The sequence below is a fragment of the Camellia sinensis genome, chromosome 4, assembly GCF_055761805.1.
Source record: "Camellia sinensis isolate YWXY chromosome 4, ASM5576180v1, whole genome shotgun sequence".
NCBI lineage: Eukaryota > Viridiplantae > Streptophyta > Magnoliopsida > Ericales > Theaceae > Camellia > Camellia sinensis.
Window position 1 is genome coordinate 150,647,298 of NC_138964.1, and position 17,245 is coordinate 150,664,542.

General features: G+C 38.4%; 1 protein-coding gene across 5 annotated transcripts in view; it reads left to right on the top strand.

Moving 5' to 3' along the window:
- Positions 1-15,824, top strand: part of LOC114264390 (Putative thiol-disulfide oxidoreductase DCC) — a 217,959-nt gene extending 202,135 nt beyond the window's left edge. For 2 of the 5 annotated variants that reach the window (XM_082866541.1, XM_082866540.1), the window contains one exon: positions 14,998-15,262. In XM_082866541.1, coding sequence (XP_082722667.1) covers positions 14,998-15,185 — 188 coding nt within the window. In that variant the 3' untranslated portion in view covers positions 15,186-15,262. Of the gene's footprint in view, positions 1-14,997; positions 15,263-15,770 lie in introns of those variants that run through there. The other 3 variants (XM_082866538.1, XM_082866534.1, XM_082866536.1) reach the window with 3 other exon arrangements.
- The last annotated feature ends 1,421 nt before the right edge of the window (positions 15,825-17,245 follow it).

Genomic DNA, 17,245 nt, shown 5'->3' on the forward strand with positions numbered 1-17,245 from the left:
TCCGAGATAAGGGATTACTCCGTTAGGTCTTTTCGGTCCGGAGCCGGCCAGTAATGGACCTACTTACCTTGCTTGTAGACCAACTGCAGAGCTAACCCTTGTTCTATTGGTTTGGTGGTTGCTACCAAGACGATTTCTTTATGCCCATCAAAGGACCTCGAGATACTAATCCACGAAAAACGATACGAGAAATTCGAAAGAACTCATATACGGAACGAGGGCGACCCGTGAAAATACATCGGTTTCTTACTCGTGCAAAGGAACTATTTCTTGGAACTTGGACAACTTATAACGATGTTTGTCTCGCATATCACTAGGAAGATCGGGATCTTTACAAAAGGCTTTATAAAGCTTTCGTCTCAATTCATATTTAGCCGCGAGCAATCTACGTTTGTGATCTCGTATATTTCGCTTCTCCGACATCTTACTGAGTTTCCCCCTCATCTTTTTGCAAAAAGTCGCTCTACGGTGGTAAAGTCTCATCTTGTGTGTTGGCCGAAGTGACAATTGTCACATTGAACCCTCGAATATGTTCGAAGATCTCGAAATGATCTTCCAGTTCCGGGGAGAATTCGCAAAACTCCGTTTCCATCGAGAATTGAATGGAGTTTTCCTTTATTTCGACTGGAGAATCTAACAGAGACATTACTGTGGAGATTCTGACCAAAAAATTATACATTCCATGCCCTCGGAGAGTGCTTTGTCGTGCTAGGTCACTGACATATCCCTTTTTGTCTTTATTTGACCCCAAGAATGGATTGGATCGAAACGACTTTCCTGTCGAAGCCCTTTGTGTCTGTATTAATTTCTGACCGCGCGGAATCTCCATAGCCAATTTTCCATTTTTTATTATTAAAGCAGAAGGTGCTGCCTTTGGTACTACTCTTATTTTACACGATCCAAGAACTTCCATAACGTTGGTGTGATTCGGTTTGAGCAACGGATCCTGACGTGACACATTTTCATAATGAAAATGGAGTGGAAACATGAGTTGGCTTTTCCAGTTTCTATAGAATGAGCACTGTAAACTATCTGCTTCAAAAAGATAGTTGTAAGAATAAAACTTATGAGATTAGAAAGGCAAGATAGCTCGGTACAAGGGATTCTAGATACCCTCTAATCCCATTATTTACTGATTGAAAAGAAGATAGACAAGGAAGAAGAAGTTGGATTACTTACTTGAGAAAGCATTGTTAGAATAGATGAAGTGGGCGAGAGTAGCTTGCCGGGGGTAGTCATCTTGGTATTGGATCCATTCTTCTTTCGTACTCCTAAGGGCGGTACAAAGAAGTCCCAGCGAACTTCCGTTACCCGAGCTAATGATAGAGGCAAGAACACTTTCCAACCAGGCCTTACTATAAGCAACCTCACAGATCCAACTCAATCTTTTACACCGATGTATCGTACTCTCTCGACCAGGTCATCATAAGAAAAGACTGCTAAATCTTTCTGAAGTGAGAGAAGGAGGGAAGGCGCGTTACAACTAACATAACAGCAGTTGAAAAACTAGCTAGGCTAGCGCGCAATGGCTTTCTCTGATAGAGGCTCGCTTCTTCAAGCTCCGCCCAACCTATACAAGGTGTTGCTCGCTTTCTCTCAGCCACTAGTGACTTATGTAGTGGTTGGCATTCCTACGTGCTCCTCTTTGCCCCTCTACTTAAGAATCCAAAGGTAACCTTTGGATGTTGTCGTGACGCTTTGGTTACAAAGGTTACCGGGGTCTAGGTTTATGGATGGATTCAGTCAGCGAAAGTCCCTCCAACTCAATCAATATCAACAAGATGTCGTGACCAGTTAGGCTTGGTTGATTTTGTCAGAAAAGAAGTTTCGGGGGTTCATTGATTAGTACACCTTCGGTGCTGGTAAGGTCGGGACCGTGGTCGTCCGTCTCCGGTTTGCCGGCCGATAAGATCTTTGAGATTGACCAGCCAACTGGGTTGGTTTGGCTATTCTTTTCTATTGAAAAGGAGTCAGCTGTCTGCACGAGTCACCTTCTTCTAGGCTCCGCTGGACGACACGACATTTTCGTTCAAATATAGGCCGGCCGTACTTGTGATGGTTCCCAAGGATCCAATATGACCACTTAGGTCTACGTTGCCACGATATTTTTCTATGGACGCGGGCGGGCAAGTTCGGCCCGATTTTTTTGGTGTCGTAAGGGAGGGATTGACCTTTCTAATGCATATTTAGTTATACCGGCATGGCCCCACTGATTTGTTTTCGATCGGAGCATCAAGCAGAGCAACCCGGTTCTACTTGACTAAGTCCCGTGCTCGTCCAAGGAGGGAGTTTGCTTTACCCAACTCCCTTTTTGATAACAAGGCAGAAAGCCCCGACCCGACATTCATTAGTTTCGAATAAAGAGTGCCCTGCCCCAGGAAGCACCTACTCCTATCAAAATGAAAAGCAAGACTTTACTAAACAAGCAAGAAAAGCCCTTTCTATCTTATTAGTAAAGCGCTAACGCGTGCCCCTGAAATCAAACTCAAGTTTCGCCGATATGATATTAAGATTTTATTAATGTGCTCAAGCAACCTATCTTACTAATAATAATGAAGGGCCCTATCTAAGCCCTATCGTTGTAAAGTTACAGCTCGAAAGTCGGCCTTACCTTCTATTATAATTATAATAGTAAAGGGGTTTAGGCTTTACTAATATAATTATATAGGGCTTTTCTCGCTTTCTTCGCATGCTTGAGCGCATTAATAAAATACATATATCAAAAGGCTTTCCTTGAGTTTTCAATAAGGGGCGCTAACGCCCTATCTATAGTAAGGGGCCTTTTCAATAAGGCTTGCGTAAAGGCGCTCACCTTTTTTGGCTCCCTAAAATAGAATATTTTTAAGTTGGTAAAGACCCGCCCCTTGTTTCAGTCAAAATGAGTCCCCGAGACCCCAGGACATTGGCTTCCGCCAACAGTGAACTATTAAGGATCGCATCCCGCGCATATTCTACATTATAGCCTGCAACTGATTCAACTTCCGCTTCTGGGAGATCAAACGGAGCTCGATTAGTTTCTGCTAGACAAGAAATGAAGAACATAACCAATACAAGGAACAAGGGAATACCAGACCGTATCTGCTTTTGCGCCATGACAATCTCACTCGAATTACGGGGACCTACACATATTAGTACAGTATACTGGGGTCCTCGGCCAGAACCACACGTGTAAGTTTCCCTGCATGTGGCTTGTCCGTGCTTTCCGAGGCGCTGCCTGTGACTCAGCATGGGAGAAGGGGGCGGAACTGTACACTTTCGTGTTCAGAGCATTGTTCGAGTGAGTAGGCAGCACCTACCAAGCAAGGCTTTCTTGAAGAGGCTGGACTGATTCCTTTTCAGCGCCCGCCCTTTGATGTTGGGGCAAGGCAAGCCCCAAGAAAGTATAGGTTGGCTCCCAGCTCCATCTCGGCCGGCATCTTGCTCTCGAGGGAGTGGGGTCCTGGAGCGAACTACTCATTGCTGTGTTGCCCCAACCCAAGGAAGGGCATTTGGTGAGGAGCATTGTTTTGAGGGGCGTGGTTGACAAACCACTTCGAGGAGGCGACTGGGCTGGAGTGCTTTCATCAAATGATCCATGTGGGCGGAGCCATTCCCATCCCAAGTGGTGGCCCGATTCGGCCTAGCCCGGTCGGGAAGAGATTCACATAGAGACTACTGCTCTCCGGGAATCCATTTCTGTGTTAGCTAGCGGGGGCGGCCTTTCCTATGGTAGTCTCGCTGCGGCCTCTGACCGTCCGTCCCGTCTCATCTTGATTTGGCTATACTTGTATATAGCCAGCCATGTTAGCTCCACATAAGAGCCTTTTTCTAAAGGCTAAAAAGGCACTCATCAGTCAGCTCGGTCCCTTTCCTATTCCGCTTTGCCGCCTATTAAGAGAATAGGTCCCGTTCAAGCGGCCCGCCTTTATTCATCTATACCAGCTGCCACGCACGACCCAATAGGAACGATTTCAGTGCCCCTCTCTAGATAAGAAGCAAAACGCGCCATCACCTATAGCCCTTTCCTCTGTCGGGGACTTCCACGAAATGAAAACGGGCGGCATCGTCGTATGCTCAACATTTGTTGCCCTGGTTTATATCCCGAAGTACTCCTATGGCCGATCTGTCACCTAACCTACTTAAACAACCTAAAGGCTTGGCCCCGTCCCGTTTGGAGAATGACCCCTTATGGCACGGCTTAGTCAGTTATTCTCGCAGTTCAGATAAGATTCGGACCGCCACTTCTCTGAAAGCATGGTTCTTGCCCCCCTCTCTCCTTGGAGCTCGTCCATTCGTTGGGTGATCCCTTGCTCTCACATTCGAGTGTTTACTTGTCGTTTAGGCCGGTGAGTGAGATTTCTGCTCATTGCCTCCGAGGTTCTTCGCACCTGGATAGTACCAGGACCCTTGTGCCCCGGCCTTTGATCAGATAAAGCTGCCCGCCCGAAGCCCGTCCTATGACCCACAACTAAAAATGAGCCTTGCGACGAGACGCGGACATTCTCTATGCTACGGTTCCCTCCGGTCCGTTCCCGGGTTGGGTTAGGGTAACATCCGAGCGACTGCCTTCACGGATCCAAACGCGCTCACAAGGCACACAATAAGAATAAGACCAACAGAGACTTCATAAGGGACCATTTGAGCTGCAGATCATAATGCTCCTAGAAAGGCATATTTCGAATATAGAGGAGTGAAATTTCCCAACAATCAACGAGTTGATCATATCCTTCTATGAACCGTATGAGCACGCCCTCTATCACCCCCCACGGCGCTTACGGCTCTATACCCCAACCCAACTTGCTCTGGCCCCGGGTCCTTCCTTTCTATTCCTCGGTAAGAGGACCGTGGGAGCATGGGGGGGCGGTATCTGCTTTTGACTGATACAAAGCATCTCTCTTTTGTCCCTCCTGACCGAACCCGCCAAAAAAATCACAATAGAAAAAGTTGTTCTTGCCGGGAGAGTAGCGTCAGAGACATCTTTATCTAAGGAAGAGGCTTCGTCGTCCGGCTCCTCATAAATGATGTTAGGATCGGCTGGCTCATCCTCGGAATCCGAAAATAAAACAGAGACAGAATGGAATCACTTTGTTTCAGTGACATATCTAATCAGACTGAATAGGATTTGAAGAGTTGTCACGATCATTCACATCAATTTCAGCAGGCAGGAAGGGCGCGGAAGCTACCGTTTCTAGAATGCAAGCAAGGTAGCTTGCTTACTCTCCTAGTAGCGTACGTTGGCGGCAAGGAATGAGGCATTGGAAAGACTGGACCATACTAAAGTAAAGAGGCATTCGGGAAGCGACTAGTCGCTACTGGTGAAGCTTCTAGAAGGCCGACCACTACATAGAGAGATCCATATACCAATCATGAGCGATAGCGAAACCTAGAGAGGTGGAAGCAGTAGCTTCTAGGACGAAGTCGAGCCGATACGATAGGCGGGCGAAGGGAGCAAGACCAAGCCGAGCCACTAGTGGAGTGGCGAAGGAGGCCTACTATACGTATACTGGATTAGTAACTGGTGAAATACCAAAAAAAAAAAAAAAAAACTGCACAAAATTTCAGTGAACTATTAATAACATGTGTACCTGTGTCCATGCTTGCCAACTTTAATTAGAAGACACAATGCAGAAGCATAGAAAAGTCTTTTAATTCTTTTCTCTAACCCTCTTGTTGCTAAGACTAATGGAGAGATTGCAACTTATGGAGCACACGAGTAAGGACAAACACTATTTTTATAACCAATACTGTAAGTCCTATCTAATGAGGATTGGGGAGGGAAGTTTCACACATACTACAAATGTAGAAAGAAGCCTAAGAAGCATGAACACTTCTATGAAGGTAGCATGTGTGTGTCGTACACATTTGAAACACTGGAACTCATTAGACACTTCTTGACACGTGTTGGACACAAATCCAAACATGTCCTATTATCATGTTTTACTTTTTATACCCAGACACACTACAATCACTTGGGGTACAAACTTAGGCATACATGAAACACATTGCAAATTTAAGAAACTAACTTGGAATCCAATGATAAAAGAAAAACAACGTAAATTTTTATAATGTTTTACTAATTAATCCTTAAGGTAAGGAATTAGTCTTATGTTTCACTGTTTTTATTATTTTTGAATAAAATATATATATATATATATATATATTATATTTATGACCTATAATAAATATATAGATAGAACTAAACATTTGGGCATGTCCCCCATGTGTTGTGGCCTGTATTGCATCCACATTTCCATGTCGCGTAATGTTGCATGCCTATGCTTCCTAGAAGGAAGTCGCTGAAATTTTGGGATTATGCTTAATTTTATTTTTTTTTAAATTTTAAATTTTAATTTTAATTTTTTTCTTATTGGATTGTTATGTTATTTAGGATTGCCCATGCATAAGGCTTGGGTGTATATATGGATCATTGAAGCTTCGGCGTAGGTGAGAATTAAGAATTTTGGGAGACCTCCTCCTTCTCTATCTTAGATTTGCATAATTTGTATGATTCTTCTGTTCTATATTCGTAACCATCAATTATCTTGGTGTGGTTGAGTTTTCCCAGGTTCTCTGCACAACCAAATTGGTAACAGAGCTTCCACTGCGCACAACAAAACTAAAGTGCACCAACCTTTATAAGCTTTATCGATCACAATCAATAATTAAAGTTTCAATCAGGCATTCTTTTCAATCCGATTGACAAACATAAAAGTAATGAGTTATGCTTAACCCACATTGCGGAAATATTCTTACAGTGAAGAGTATTATACTGTCACATTCACTGAACTCTTAACACTCTGTAAAATAAATTAAAAGAAGAGGCAGCAAAGACAAACAAAATAAAAAAGAAAACGAATGCTCGAAAATTGAAAACACCTTCGTGTTTAAAGTGAGACCAGGAAGAAAAGGGAATGAACTAGAAAAATGTTGCCTTAAATGCCCACATGTTCTCCAAATTACTTTTTCTTATGAGATTCGGTGAAAAAGAGTTGAAGAAAATTAATCCACCTCCCAGAAGTTCAAAATGAGAGGAATGTGGTTAACAATGTAGATTCAAGTGAAACCACTAACACATCACATGATATGCATCCTGGAACTCATTGAAATTGACAACTCATTGAATTTGACACTCAGCTTCCAGATGATTCAAAACTGAGACCTTGGAAATTACCTTTTTTTGGTACCACACAACTTACTTAGATGAATCTTATCTAGCAATATAGAACAAACTGGGTGATACAAATGAAAATTAGACAATTTCTACGATACAATACTCTTGCTTTTCCGCATCCACCTTCTTCCAGCAGTTTTGCCCACACCATAACATTAAGTTCACATCATCAATGCTTATTAAGATTTATGTTTTGTAGTGAATGGACATCAAACTTTTTTAGCATCATGGTTTTTCTAAAACCTAAGATTTTGAATAATGGATAGCAGAAATATAATCAAATCAGAATCACTTGCATTTGCTGTGGCAATCTTCTAAGAAGAAGGGTTCAGACTTTGCTTCTATAACTCTAGTCCCATCAAAATTATTCACAGTTCATGCGCCCAGACTAAACTGACATCTCTTCATCCAGCCTGATCTATGTGCAAAATAAATCGCATCTGCTGAGCCAATGCCTTCCTTCAGATTCAGAAATACATTTCCAGTCAGAAGAGGCTTTTTTTCTTTGCTTTCTTTGGCAATCTTTAAGTTGAACTCTTGTGGTGTCCAATCATGTCCTTCATCACTATCAGGATCTACCCGACAAACTACAATTTCCACTCTTGCCGAGGCTTCAGGGTCATATTCAAGGTTTTAAAAAGCGGCCGCAACCATTACATAACGCTGTTACGTAGCGGTTGTGGTGGTTGCCGCCACCCGTTACGGCCGCTTTTGCAGTGTGAGATTCATAGGTGTGTCGGTCGTAGCGGCCGCTATAGCGGTCGTAATGGTGCCGTAACGGCCATAACGGCCTGTTACGCACCGTTACATAACGGTTCCGAATTGCTTCTTTCAAAAAAAACACGCAACAAAAAAAAAAAAAAAAAAAAATTGAAAATGGGGGAAGAGAGATAGCTAGAGAGAGAAGAGGGAAGATGGAGGAGCAAGAGATAGAGAGAGAGAAGAGGGAAGATGAAAAACATGTTATTGTTTTGTTGAAGCTATAAGACCTATACTATTGTATTCAACTGCTATCACTCAACCATTTTGTTTGTATGTGTCTATCTATATATTATTTGAAAATAATAATAAGTGTGGTCATTATCTATTTGGCTTGATTAAAATATATATATATATATATTTTTTAATTTTTATTTATTCTTTTACTTTTGTCATTGTTTATCTTATATATAATAGTTAGTAATTAATTTTTTTGTATAATATGAAGTTGTTAATTATTAAAATAAAATGTAAAAAACTTAGTTTATAGTGATTTAAAAATACGAAATATATTAGATCAAACTTAAAAATTTACAAAAATTGATCAATATTTATTTTAAAACCCAATAAATATGATCATGGAAAAAAAAATGTGCGTATCGATAAGTTTTTTTCAAATTGTGCGAAAAATAAAAAAAAATTCACGGTTCCGGTTACCGCATCTGTTACATTACGGCCTTTACACCCCACAACCGCAACCGCATCACTGCCACTGTTACGGCAACCGCAACCGCTTTTCAAAACCTTGGTCATATTTGACAACTTCCCTTGTAAAAACATCAACTAAAGCTATGTTCAAAGATTTACAGTTTTCTCCTTCAATGTGTCTTCCTGTCAATATTGGTAGAGAGAGTTTGTTTTGGAACTGTAGCTACAAGCTTCTAGGTTCAGAATGATGCACCTTATTCACAGAGTTCCTGAATAAGAATTGCAAGGATATATCAGCTATGCATTACTCATTGAAAAGGGCATTTCAACAATCACCCGCACAAGAGAAGGGTGGGTAAACTTCGCCTCTTTCTCACTAGGAGAGAAAAGAAAACAAAATCACAACGTGTTATATTGGAAAAATGAAAAGAGAAAAGGGAAAATAAATGATAGACATAAAGAAAATAGATAATGACATAAACTTTGTTCTTCTGGTGATTTGCGTGGCTGTAAAGAAAATATTTTTGCAGAATGATAGACATAAAGCAAAGGCGGGAAAATAAATGCATTTGAATTATTTTGAATGGGGAATCTTCGTCCTTACACGCGGGACAGTTTTGCTATATATTTGGTACCATAAAATATTTTATGGCATAGAGGAATATGCTTTTGCAGTGGGATAGCTATTGTGGTGAAGTTGCTTTCTGGTACCTTATTTCGTCCCTCCTTTTCTTTTTGTCTTTTTTGTTGATTTATTTGGTATACAATGTTGTACTCCTTAGAAGAGTATCCCAAGAATTACGAACAGTTCACTCAAATGTGTGTAGATCGCTTTTTGACGTGGCAAATAGGGCTGTGGGAAGAGAGCCGGCAGTCAGCTCCGGCGAAGTTTGTTCCGGTGTACGAGGAGCAAATGGCAAATATATCAAAGCTAAGGTGTCTGAACAGAAGGGTTAGCAGAGGTAAGAGAATCAGCAGAATTTGTAGAATAAAAGATTTGGAGTGTTTCATAAAAAATGGAAGGAATAGGAAGCAGCCAGTATCGGACCCCCTTTGCGTACCGGAGGTCAAGGACACCGACGGTCAGTGGATATAAACGAAGTTATTGTGGTCTGGTTGAGGTCAAGGACATCGGCGGTCAAATTTAACGTCCCTTAATTGTTCATCGTACAACTGCAACTTCCTTACTCCACTCTCAGTCTTCTTAATGTAGCGCGGAATATTCTGAACGTACCGTCGGCGAATGTACACCGCCTTAAAAGGTGCACGACCACGGTAACTCCGCTTATATCCACTGACCGCCGGTGTCCTTGACCTCCGGTACGCAAAGGGGGTCCGATACTGGCTGCTTCCTATTCCTTCCATTTTTTATAAAACACTCCAAATCTTTTATCCTACAAATTCTGCTGATTCTCTTACCTCTGCTAACCCTTCTGTTCAGACACCTTAGCTTTGATATATTTGCCATCTGCTCCTCGTACACCGGAACAAACTTCGCCGGAGCTGACTGCCGGCTCTCTTCCCACAGCCCTATTTGCCACGTCAAAAAGCGATCTACACACATTTGAGTGAACTGCCCGTAATTCTCGGGATACTCTTATAAGGAGTACAACATTGTATACCAAATAAATCAACAAAAAAGACAAAAAGAAAAGGAGAGACGAAATAAGGTACCAGAAAGCAACTTCACCACAATAGCTATCCCACTGCAAAAGCATATTCCTCTATGCCATAAAATATTTTCTGGTACCAAATATATAGCAAAACTGTCCCGCGTGTAAGGACGAAGATTCCCCATTCAAAATAATTCAAACGCATTTATTTTCCCGCCTTTGCTTTATGTCTATCATTCTGCTAAAATATTTTCTTTACAGCCACGCAAACTACCAGAAAAGCGACACGTGTATAGCACTATCTGGCAAAGGAATCAAAAGTACTCACACCACTCACACCTGGGCCCGGGTGTGACTTCCTTTTTACTACATCCATATACGTGTCCATAAGTACAGACGGCTCAGATCAGCGGGAGGGGGGCGCTGGTAATATTAATACAGTGCCCTCCAGTCACACCACTCACACCAGGTTTTTAACTAATAGGGAGGCCTTGTACGGCTGGTGTGAGTTCACTGTTTACCACTACAAAATGCCTCGCCAAGCCTCTTTCCGTTTTTATGCCAAGAATGTTTTCCTCACTTACCCACAATGCCCATGCCCAAAAGAACAACTCCTAGAACTCCTACAATCTCTCCTCCAACTAGCCTGTCAGTCATACTACATACTTGTCGCAAGGGAGCTCCATGAAGATGGAAACCCTTACCTTCATGCCATGGTTCAATGCACGAAGAAGATCCAAACCTCAAACCCGAGATTTTTCGATCTCACTAGAACCAACGGGAGGATCTACCATCCAAATATAGAAAAACTCCACTCCCCAACAGCAAGTAGACAGTATATACAGAAAGAGGGCGAGTTCGTCGAATGGGGAGAATTTTCAGCTAAGGGGAAAAGTCCTTCAAGCTCGTTGGTGGCAAGGACAAAGAGTACATTCGTCACGGGATAGAAGTTGTAGACCGGTTCTTCCCAGTTGATGTTTGGACGGACTACAAAGATACGCTGTTGGGAAATGTTGGAAGTATTCAAAAGGGAGCCATATATTTAGTAGCTGCTCCTGTTAGTGGAAAGGAATGCAAGATTACTTTAAGGAGCCAAATGTACTTTAAAACTGTTTAGAATTGTAATTTTATGTATTTTATTTCTAATGTTCAGGTTAATGGAGATGGACGATATAAAAACTGGGGTTGTTGAAGGTGTTTCAACAAGTGATTTCAGTTGTATTGAACTTGCGTTGCCTAATTTATTTTCTCAATTGAGGTTAAGATACAAACAAAAAAGTATTAAGGTTGATAAAATATTGATAAAATATTCCCCCTTTGCGCACCCAATGCTAGTGGGTTGGTCAGAGTAAATATTTATGATCGGAGGTTAGACGGTAATGACAGTTTGCAGGCGTGGTTTATTTTCCCAGTGGATTGTCAATGCGAGTTAGTCTATTATGGGAATGGTTATTGTTCAATTAACGACAAACAGGTGCCATGGATGGTGAAGTATCGACTTGAAAATTCGAATATTAAAAGGGGGGTTACGTATTGTAAAATGAAGGGGTATCTAAAGTATTCTACGAGTGACATGCCAGAAGATTCGCAAATGAGGGCCCCCTCTATTGTTGTGTTATCTAAAAAATATACTAATGATAATGTTGATGTTTGGCATTGCCCTCCAACGAAGGCCATTCCGATTCTGACACGGACTAAGTCTGTTGGTTTACCGGAGAGGCGAAAAGATTTGTTGTTAGGAGGTTTTGGGGAAAGTGGTTCAGTTATTCATGAACGCAGAGGTCGTCTGAGTTTGTCAGAGATTGATGTACGCAGAGGTGGTGATGACACTAGTGATGTTGATCCTGGTCCGTCGATTTCAGAGGTTGGTGTTAGCAAAGAGGAAGTTGATCGTAGAGGATCAGTTGTTATGGATGCAACAGAATTTTCTAATGTTTTACGAAATGTAATCATCAGTGTAAAAAATAGTGATGTGACTCAAGATGTAATAGTTGATGATAAGGGAAATGCAGTAAGTAAATAAAATTTTGAGTGGTTTCATAAATAAAATTAATAAAATTTTTCATTAATCATGACAGTGGTTACATTAACATCAAACCATTCTCTCATTTTTGGGGACATTGCATCTAACCAACTACTGTCCCCATTTGTTAATAAAAATACAAGGAATTCCTCCTCTAATAGTGAGATCTGGTTGGAACTTAACAAATACATGGAAATTTCTCTGGCAGCCTACTAAATTCTTCATTAATTCGGTAGGGACTGTCGAGTACAACTGCAGCCTCCTCTAATAGTGAGTCCTTGTACGGCTAGTGCGAGTTCACTGTTGGTTTTGTGAAGACTGAAAAATAGATAAATGCAGTTAGATTTCTGATAGTTGAAATGAGGCTCAAACAGTTATTATACGCTAGAGAAAGAATCAACCTTACTGGGCATTTAGTGATTTATTTATTATTTTTTTTAAATCTCCAAATTAGTGACAGCCTACCATCTAAGGACTTCTGCGACTAACAATATATCCTATAATAGTTAACCAAGCATGATGAACACTAAAATCTCAAGGAGGACCATGAACTACAGGGTTGAGCTCAATTTTGGAATAATTATTGGTGCATGCATACCTCAATACATGTTATTTGCAAATTTTAATATGCAAATTATTACTATTATTAGTACTACTACTCCATATCAATCTTTTAACCTGCCATCAAATAAGCATTAAAACTATACATATTTTGCCCCCAAGAAGAGAATTCACATGCATTGTTGTCAAATCGTGAATCGTTTTGCTAAAATAGTGAATTATGAATCATGTCGAAATGTAAATATTTAGCATAATATATAATTTTATATATGTATATGTATCACATATATCAATACAGTTAATTTCTCTTTTTTATTTGCAAAAATGATATTATGCAAACAATATTGAATCATAGTGAATCATAGCGAATCAAAGAGAAAGAAATTGAGGCTCCGTTTGTTTGGACGTAAAACCTTTTATTTTGAAAAATATTTTCATGCAAAACATTTTACAGTAAATAATTTATCATTCATTTTATTTTACGGTGTTTGGCTCAAACTTAAAAATAAAAACAAAAAACAACAGCTATCCATTGACACACATTTTATCAAACATTTGACATACAAGGAAAATGGGAGCAAAGCTTACACACCTTCCAATTGAACTGAAATGAGACATAAGAATCACAACAGCAACAAACTATTACCCCCCCCCCCCCCCCCCAAAAAAAAAAAAAAAAAAAAAACAAATCCCATAAAAAACAAGCCATTTCTTGGTTAATGTTAGTAGACTTTGGAACATTGCATGCCAAGAGATCTAATTGAACCAGATCATTGGTTTCATGGAGCCACAAATCAATTTTTAAAGTACAATGCTTCACCATACTTGAGACCAAGGTTCTCAAAAGCGGTTGCGGTCGCCATAACGGTGGCGGTGGCACGGTTGTGGTATGATTGCGGTAACTGGAACTGTGAATTTTTTTATTGTCGCACAATTTGAAAAAAACTTACTGATACGCATATTTTTTTTTCCATGACCATATTTATTGGGTTTAAAATAAATATTGATCAATTTTTGTAAATTTTTAAGTATGATCCAATATATTTTATATTTTTAAATCACTATAAATTGAGTTTTTAACATTTTATTTTAATAATTAATGATTTTATATTATACAAAAAAATCAATCATTAACTATTATATATAAGACAAACAATGACAAAAGTAAGAGAACAAATAAGAGCCTAAATATATATATATATATACACATATTTTAACCACACCAAATAGATAATAACTACACTTATTATTATTATTATTATTATTATTATTATTATTATTTTCAAACAATATATAGATAGACACACAAAAATAAAATGGTTGAGTGATAACAGCTGAATAAAATAGCATAGGTCTTACAGTTTCAACAAATCAATAAGATGTTTTTCATCTTCTCTCTTCTCTCTCTATCTCTTGCTCCTCCATCTTCTCTCTTTATCTTCCTTCTTCTCTCTATCCCTCTTCCCCCTCTTCCCCCATATTTAGTTTTTTTTTTTTTTTTGTGTTTTTTTGAAAGAAGCAGTTCAAAATCGTTACGTAACTGTGCGTAATAGGCCGTTACGACTGTTACGGCACCGTTACGACCGCTACGGCACCGCTACGACCGCTACGGCACCCGCTACAACCGACACACCTATGAATCTTAATCACACTGCAAAAGCGGCCGTAACGGATAGCGGTAACCACCACAACACAACCGTTACGTAACGGTTGCGGCCGTTTTTTAAAACCTTGCTTGAGACTCAGTCTCTTGTGCTATTCTTGTCAAGATGTTAAGTTGAATAAAGGATGGACCGTCGCATTCAGAAAATGACTTGCAAAACTTAAATCTGTAAGCTTTTTCAATCTATTTGGTGTAAAATAGTTTTTGAATTCTTGGTACAACCTAACACCGAAAAATACCAAAATACTTTATGTCAAAACAAAACAAATGGAGATTCATTCAATTTAAGATTCAACAACACGAATCAAACCGTTTTGGTTAGAAACTCATCGAATCGTACGAATAGAATCATGAATCTTCTAAAACAAACCATGTTCACAAACAAACATTAGTTTATTATACACAAACAATCATTCACACAATCCTACAAATATGTAATATGCTTATATATTGTATCCTACAAACATGTAATATCCTATAAACATTCACAAGATAATGCAATGCAGATTGCTCTTATTGTTGTCCCCCGGTTTCCTTAATTTCACCAATGGTTTTTAGCTAATGTCCTTTCTAGTTACAGGTCGGCCACCTTTAGAGGAGGTTTTGGAGGTGCGGAAGAAAAAGGTTTGGATACACAAACCGCCTATGTTTTTTTTCCATTCAATTACCCATCAAATTATTAAAAGTTGCATGAATCTAATTATGATTATGTTCAACTTGAGGTTCTATTTTTCTTGGTTTAGGCAAAAAAGATGGTTTGGGACCTAAGAATTAATCCAAGACAACAAAACATTAGTGGAATACCGAAATTTTAATGTTCCACCAAAACATACCGAAATGCAATAAAACACACTGAAAATCTATGATGTTGTTTTGATACCTATTAAGAATATTTAACAATGCTCATTTTTATTCTTCTCTTTTTGTCAAAAAGAAAATTTTGAGAGTAAAAGAAAAGTATTTAAAAAATTAGAGAATTTGAGGAGCTAGATATAAGAAGAGGAAAAGATTAATCAAACATGATAAACTCATTTCTTTTCATTCCTACTACAGTATTTTGCATTTTTTTTTAATGTTTTTTTTTCTTATAATGGCAAACCTCTTCCCCAAACTAAGTGGTTTGGAGCTTATAATATTGATAGACTTCAACATGTTCAATTATTTAAATTTTAAGAATGAACATTTATGTAAGTTTTTGTTTTTGTTTTCAAATATTTTCAACCATTTTCATTATTTTTTCAATGTTTCCGAAATGTTTCCGTTTCCAAGCTAACCAAAACAACACACTGAAATGAGACTTTGATTCTCAAATCCAATGATGACTCTGTGTTTGTTGTTTTTTGTCCTTGATAGGGTGAAGCATGCAATGACAGCAAGGTTTGCAAGATGTAGGGTTTCCTAGTAGTTGCTGTCAGTCCGGAAGGAAGCATAGTGAAGAATGAATAATTTTTAGAGTTGTGGCTTCCATATATCTCTCTCTTCTATAATTAGCTTAAGTGTGAGTTCATTTCTATAATTAGATTCAATCAGAAAAGGATTGATAATCTGTATTTTTTAACAATTACTGATTTCCACCTCATTGTTAGGAAAAGAAAAATGTAGATTTGCGTATAAGTTCTAATAAGTGAACTTATTGTCTAATAGGTCCTATGATAATTAATGATATTTTTTTATTATATATTATTAAAAACGTCACTAATTGTTAATTTTTAACGACAGATTGAAAATTTTATTAAAAATAATGTCACTAATTATAAGTTTTAGCGATAATTTAAATTTAACTCTCAACGATAGTTTGAAAAATTCGTCACAAAAAAAATCACTAATTATAAATTTTAACGACAAATTATAAAAACCGTGACGCAAAAAGTCACTAATTATTAATTTTTAGGGACATGTAAAAAATCGTTACAAAAAATTATTTTTAGCGACGATTATGCTATGACTTATTTTCAATAAGACTTGATGAAAATTAAATCCAACTATTATGATCTATTGATAGTTTACCCAAAAATATATATTAGATCATTCTCTCTCACTTTTATTATGAAGTAATTTGATCATAGAATCAAAATGTTCATTACAAATCGTATTTATAATGTCCATATCTATTCATTAATATATCATCTTCGGTTCCAATTACTCTGTTTGATTTTGTTTTTAGAATTTGTTTTTTGAAAAACATTACAAACTAATTTGGTGAAATTTGATTGAGGAAAAACGTCAAGGAAACCAAGAAGTTAACCTCTTCTTGGAATTTTATAAAACACTGCACCAGAAGATCAATGATATCACACCCCAATCAGCATGAAAAATAAATAAATGATTAATACAGCAATGAGAACAAAACAAACAAAAAAAACAAATGTTTCTTTGTGGGAAAAATTTATCAGTTCTATTACTTTATATTTCTTTCTCCCATTGTTTTTAGCTTTCCCAAATAAAAATATTCTTCTATGTTGTTCGATATTTCTTGTGTTTTCTGTGATCTAGGAATGCAAAGAGCAAAATGTTGAAGGGTATTTTTGTATGACCTGGAGTTTAGTTAGTCTCTAGACTTTAAAGTGGTTTTAAGAAAAACAAGTGAAATTGAACTGACCATCCGAGACCGACCAAATTTTGGGTTTTGATCAGTTATTTATAAGGTCTGGTCTGATTGAACCGACTAAAATATTATATTTAAATAATTTTTGTATTATAACTCTTTTGAGCATTAGAAGATAAGTGGTCAACACTATACATTTCGCAATTAGAGAAGGAAACATTTACAGAGCTGCCCCCACCATCTCCCTTGCTTTGAATCACTAATTTATACTAAATTGAAAAAC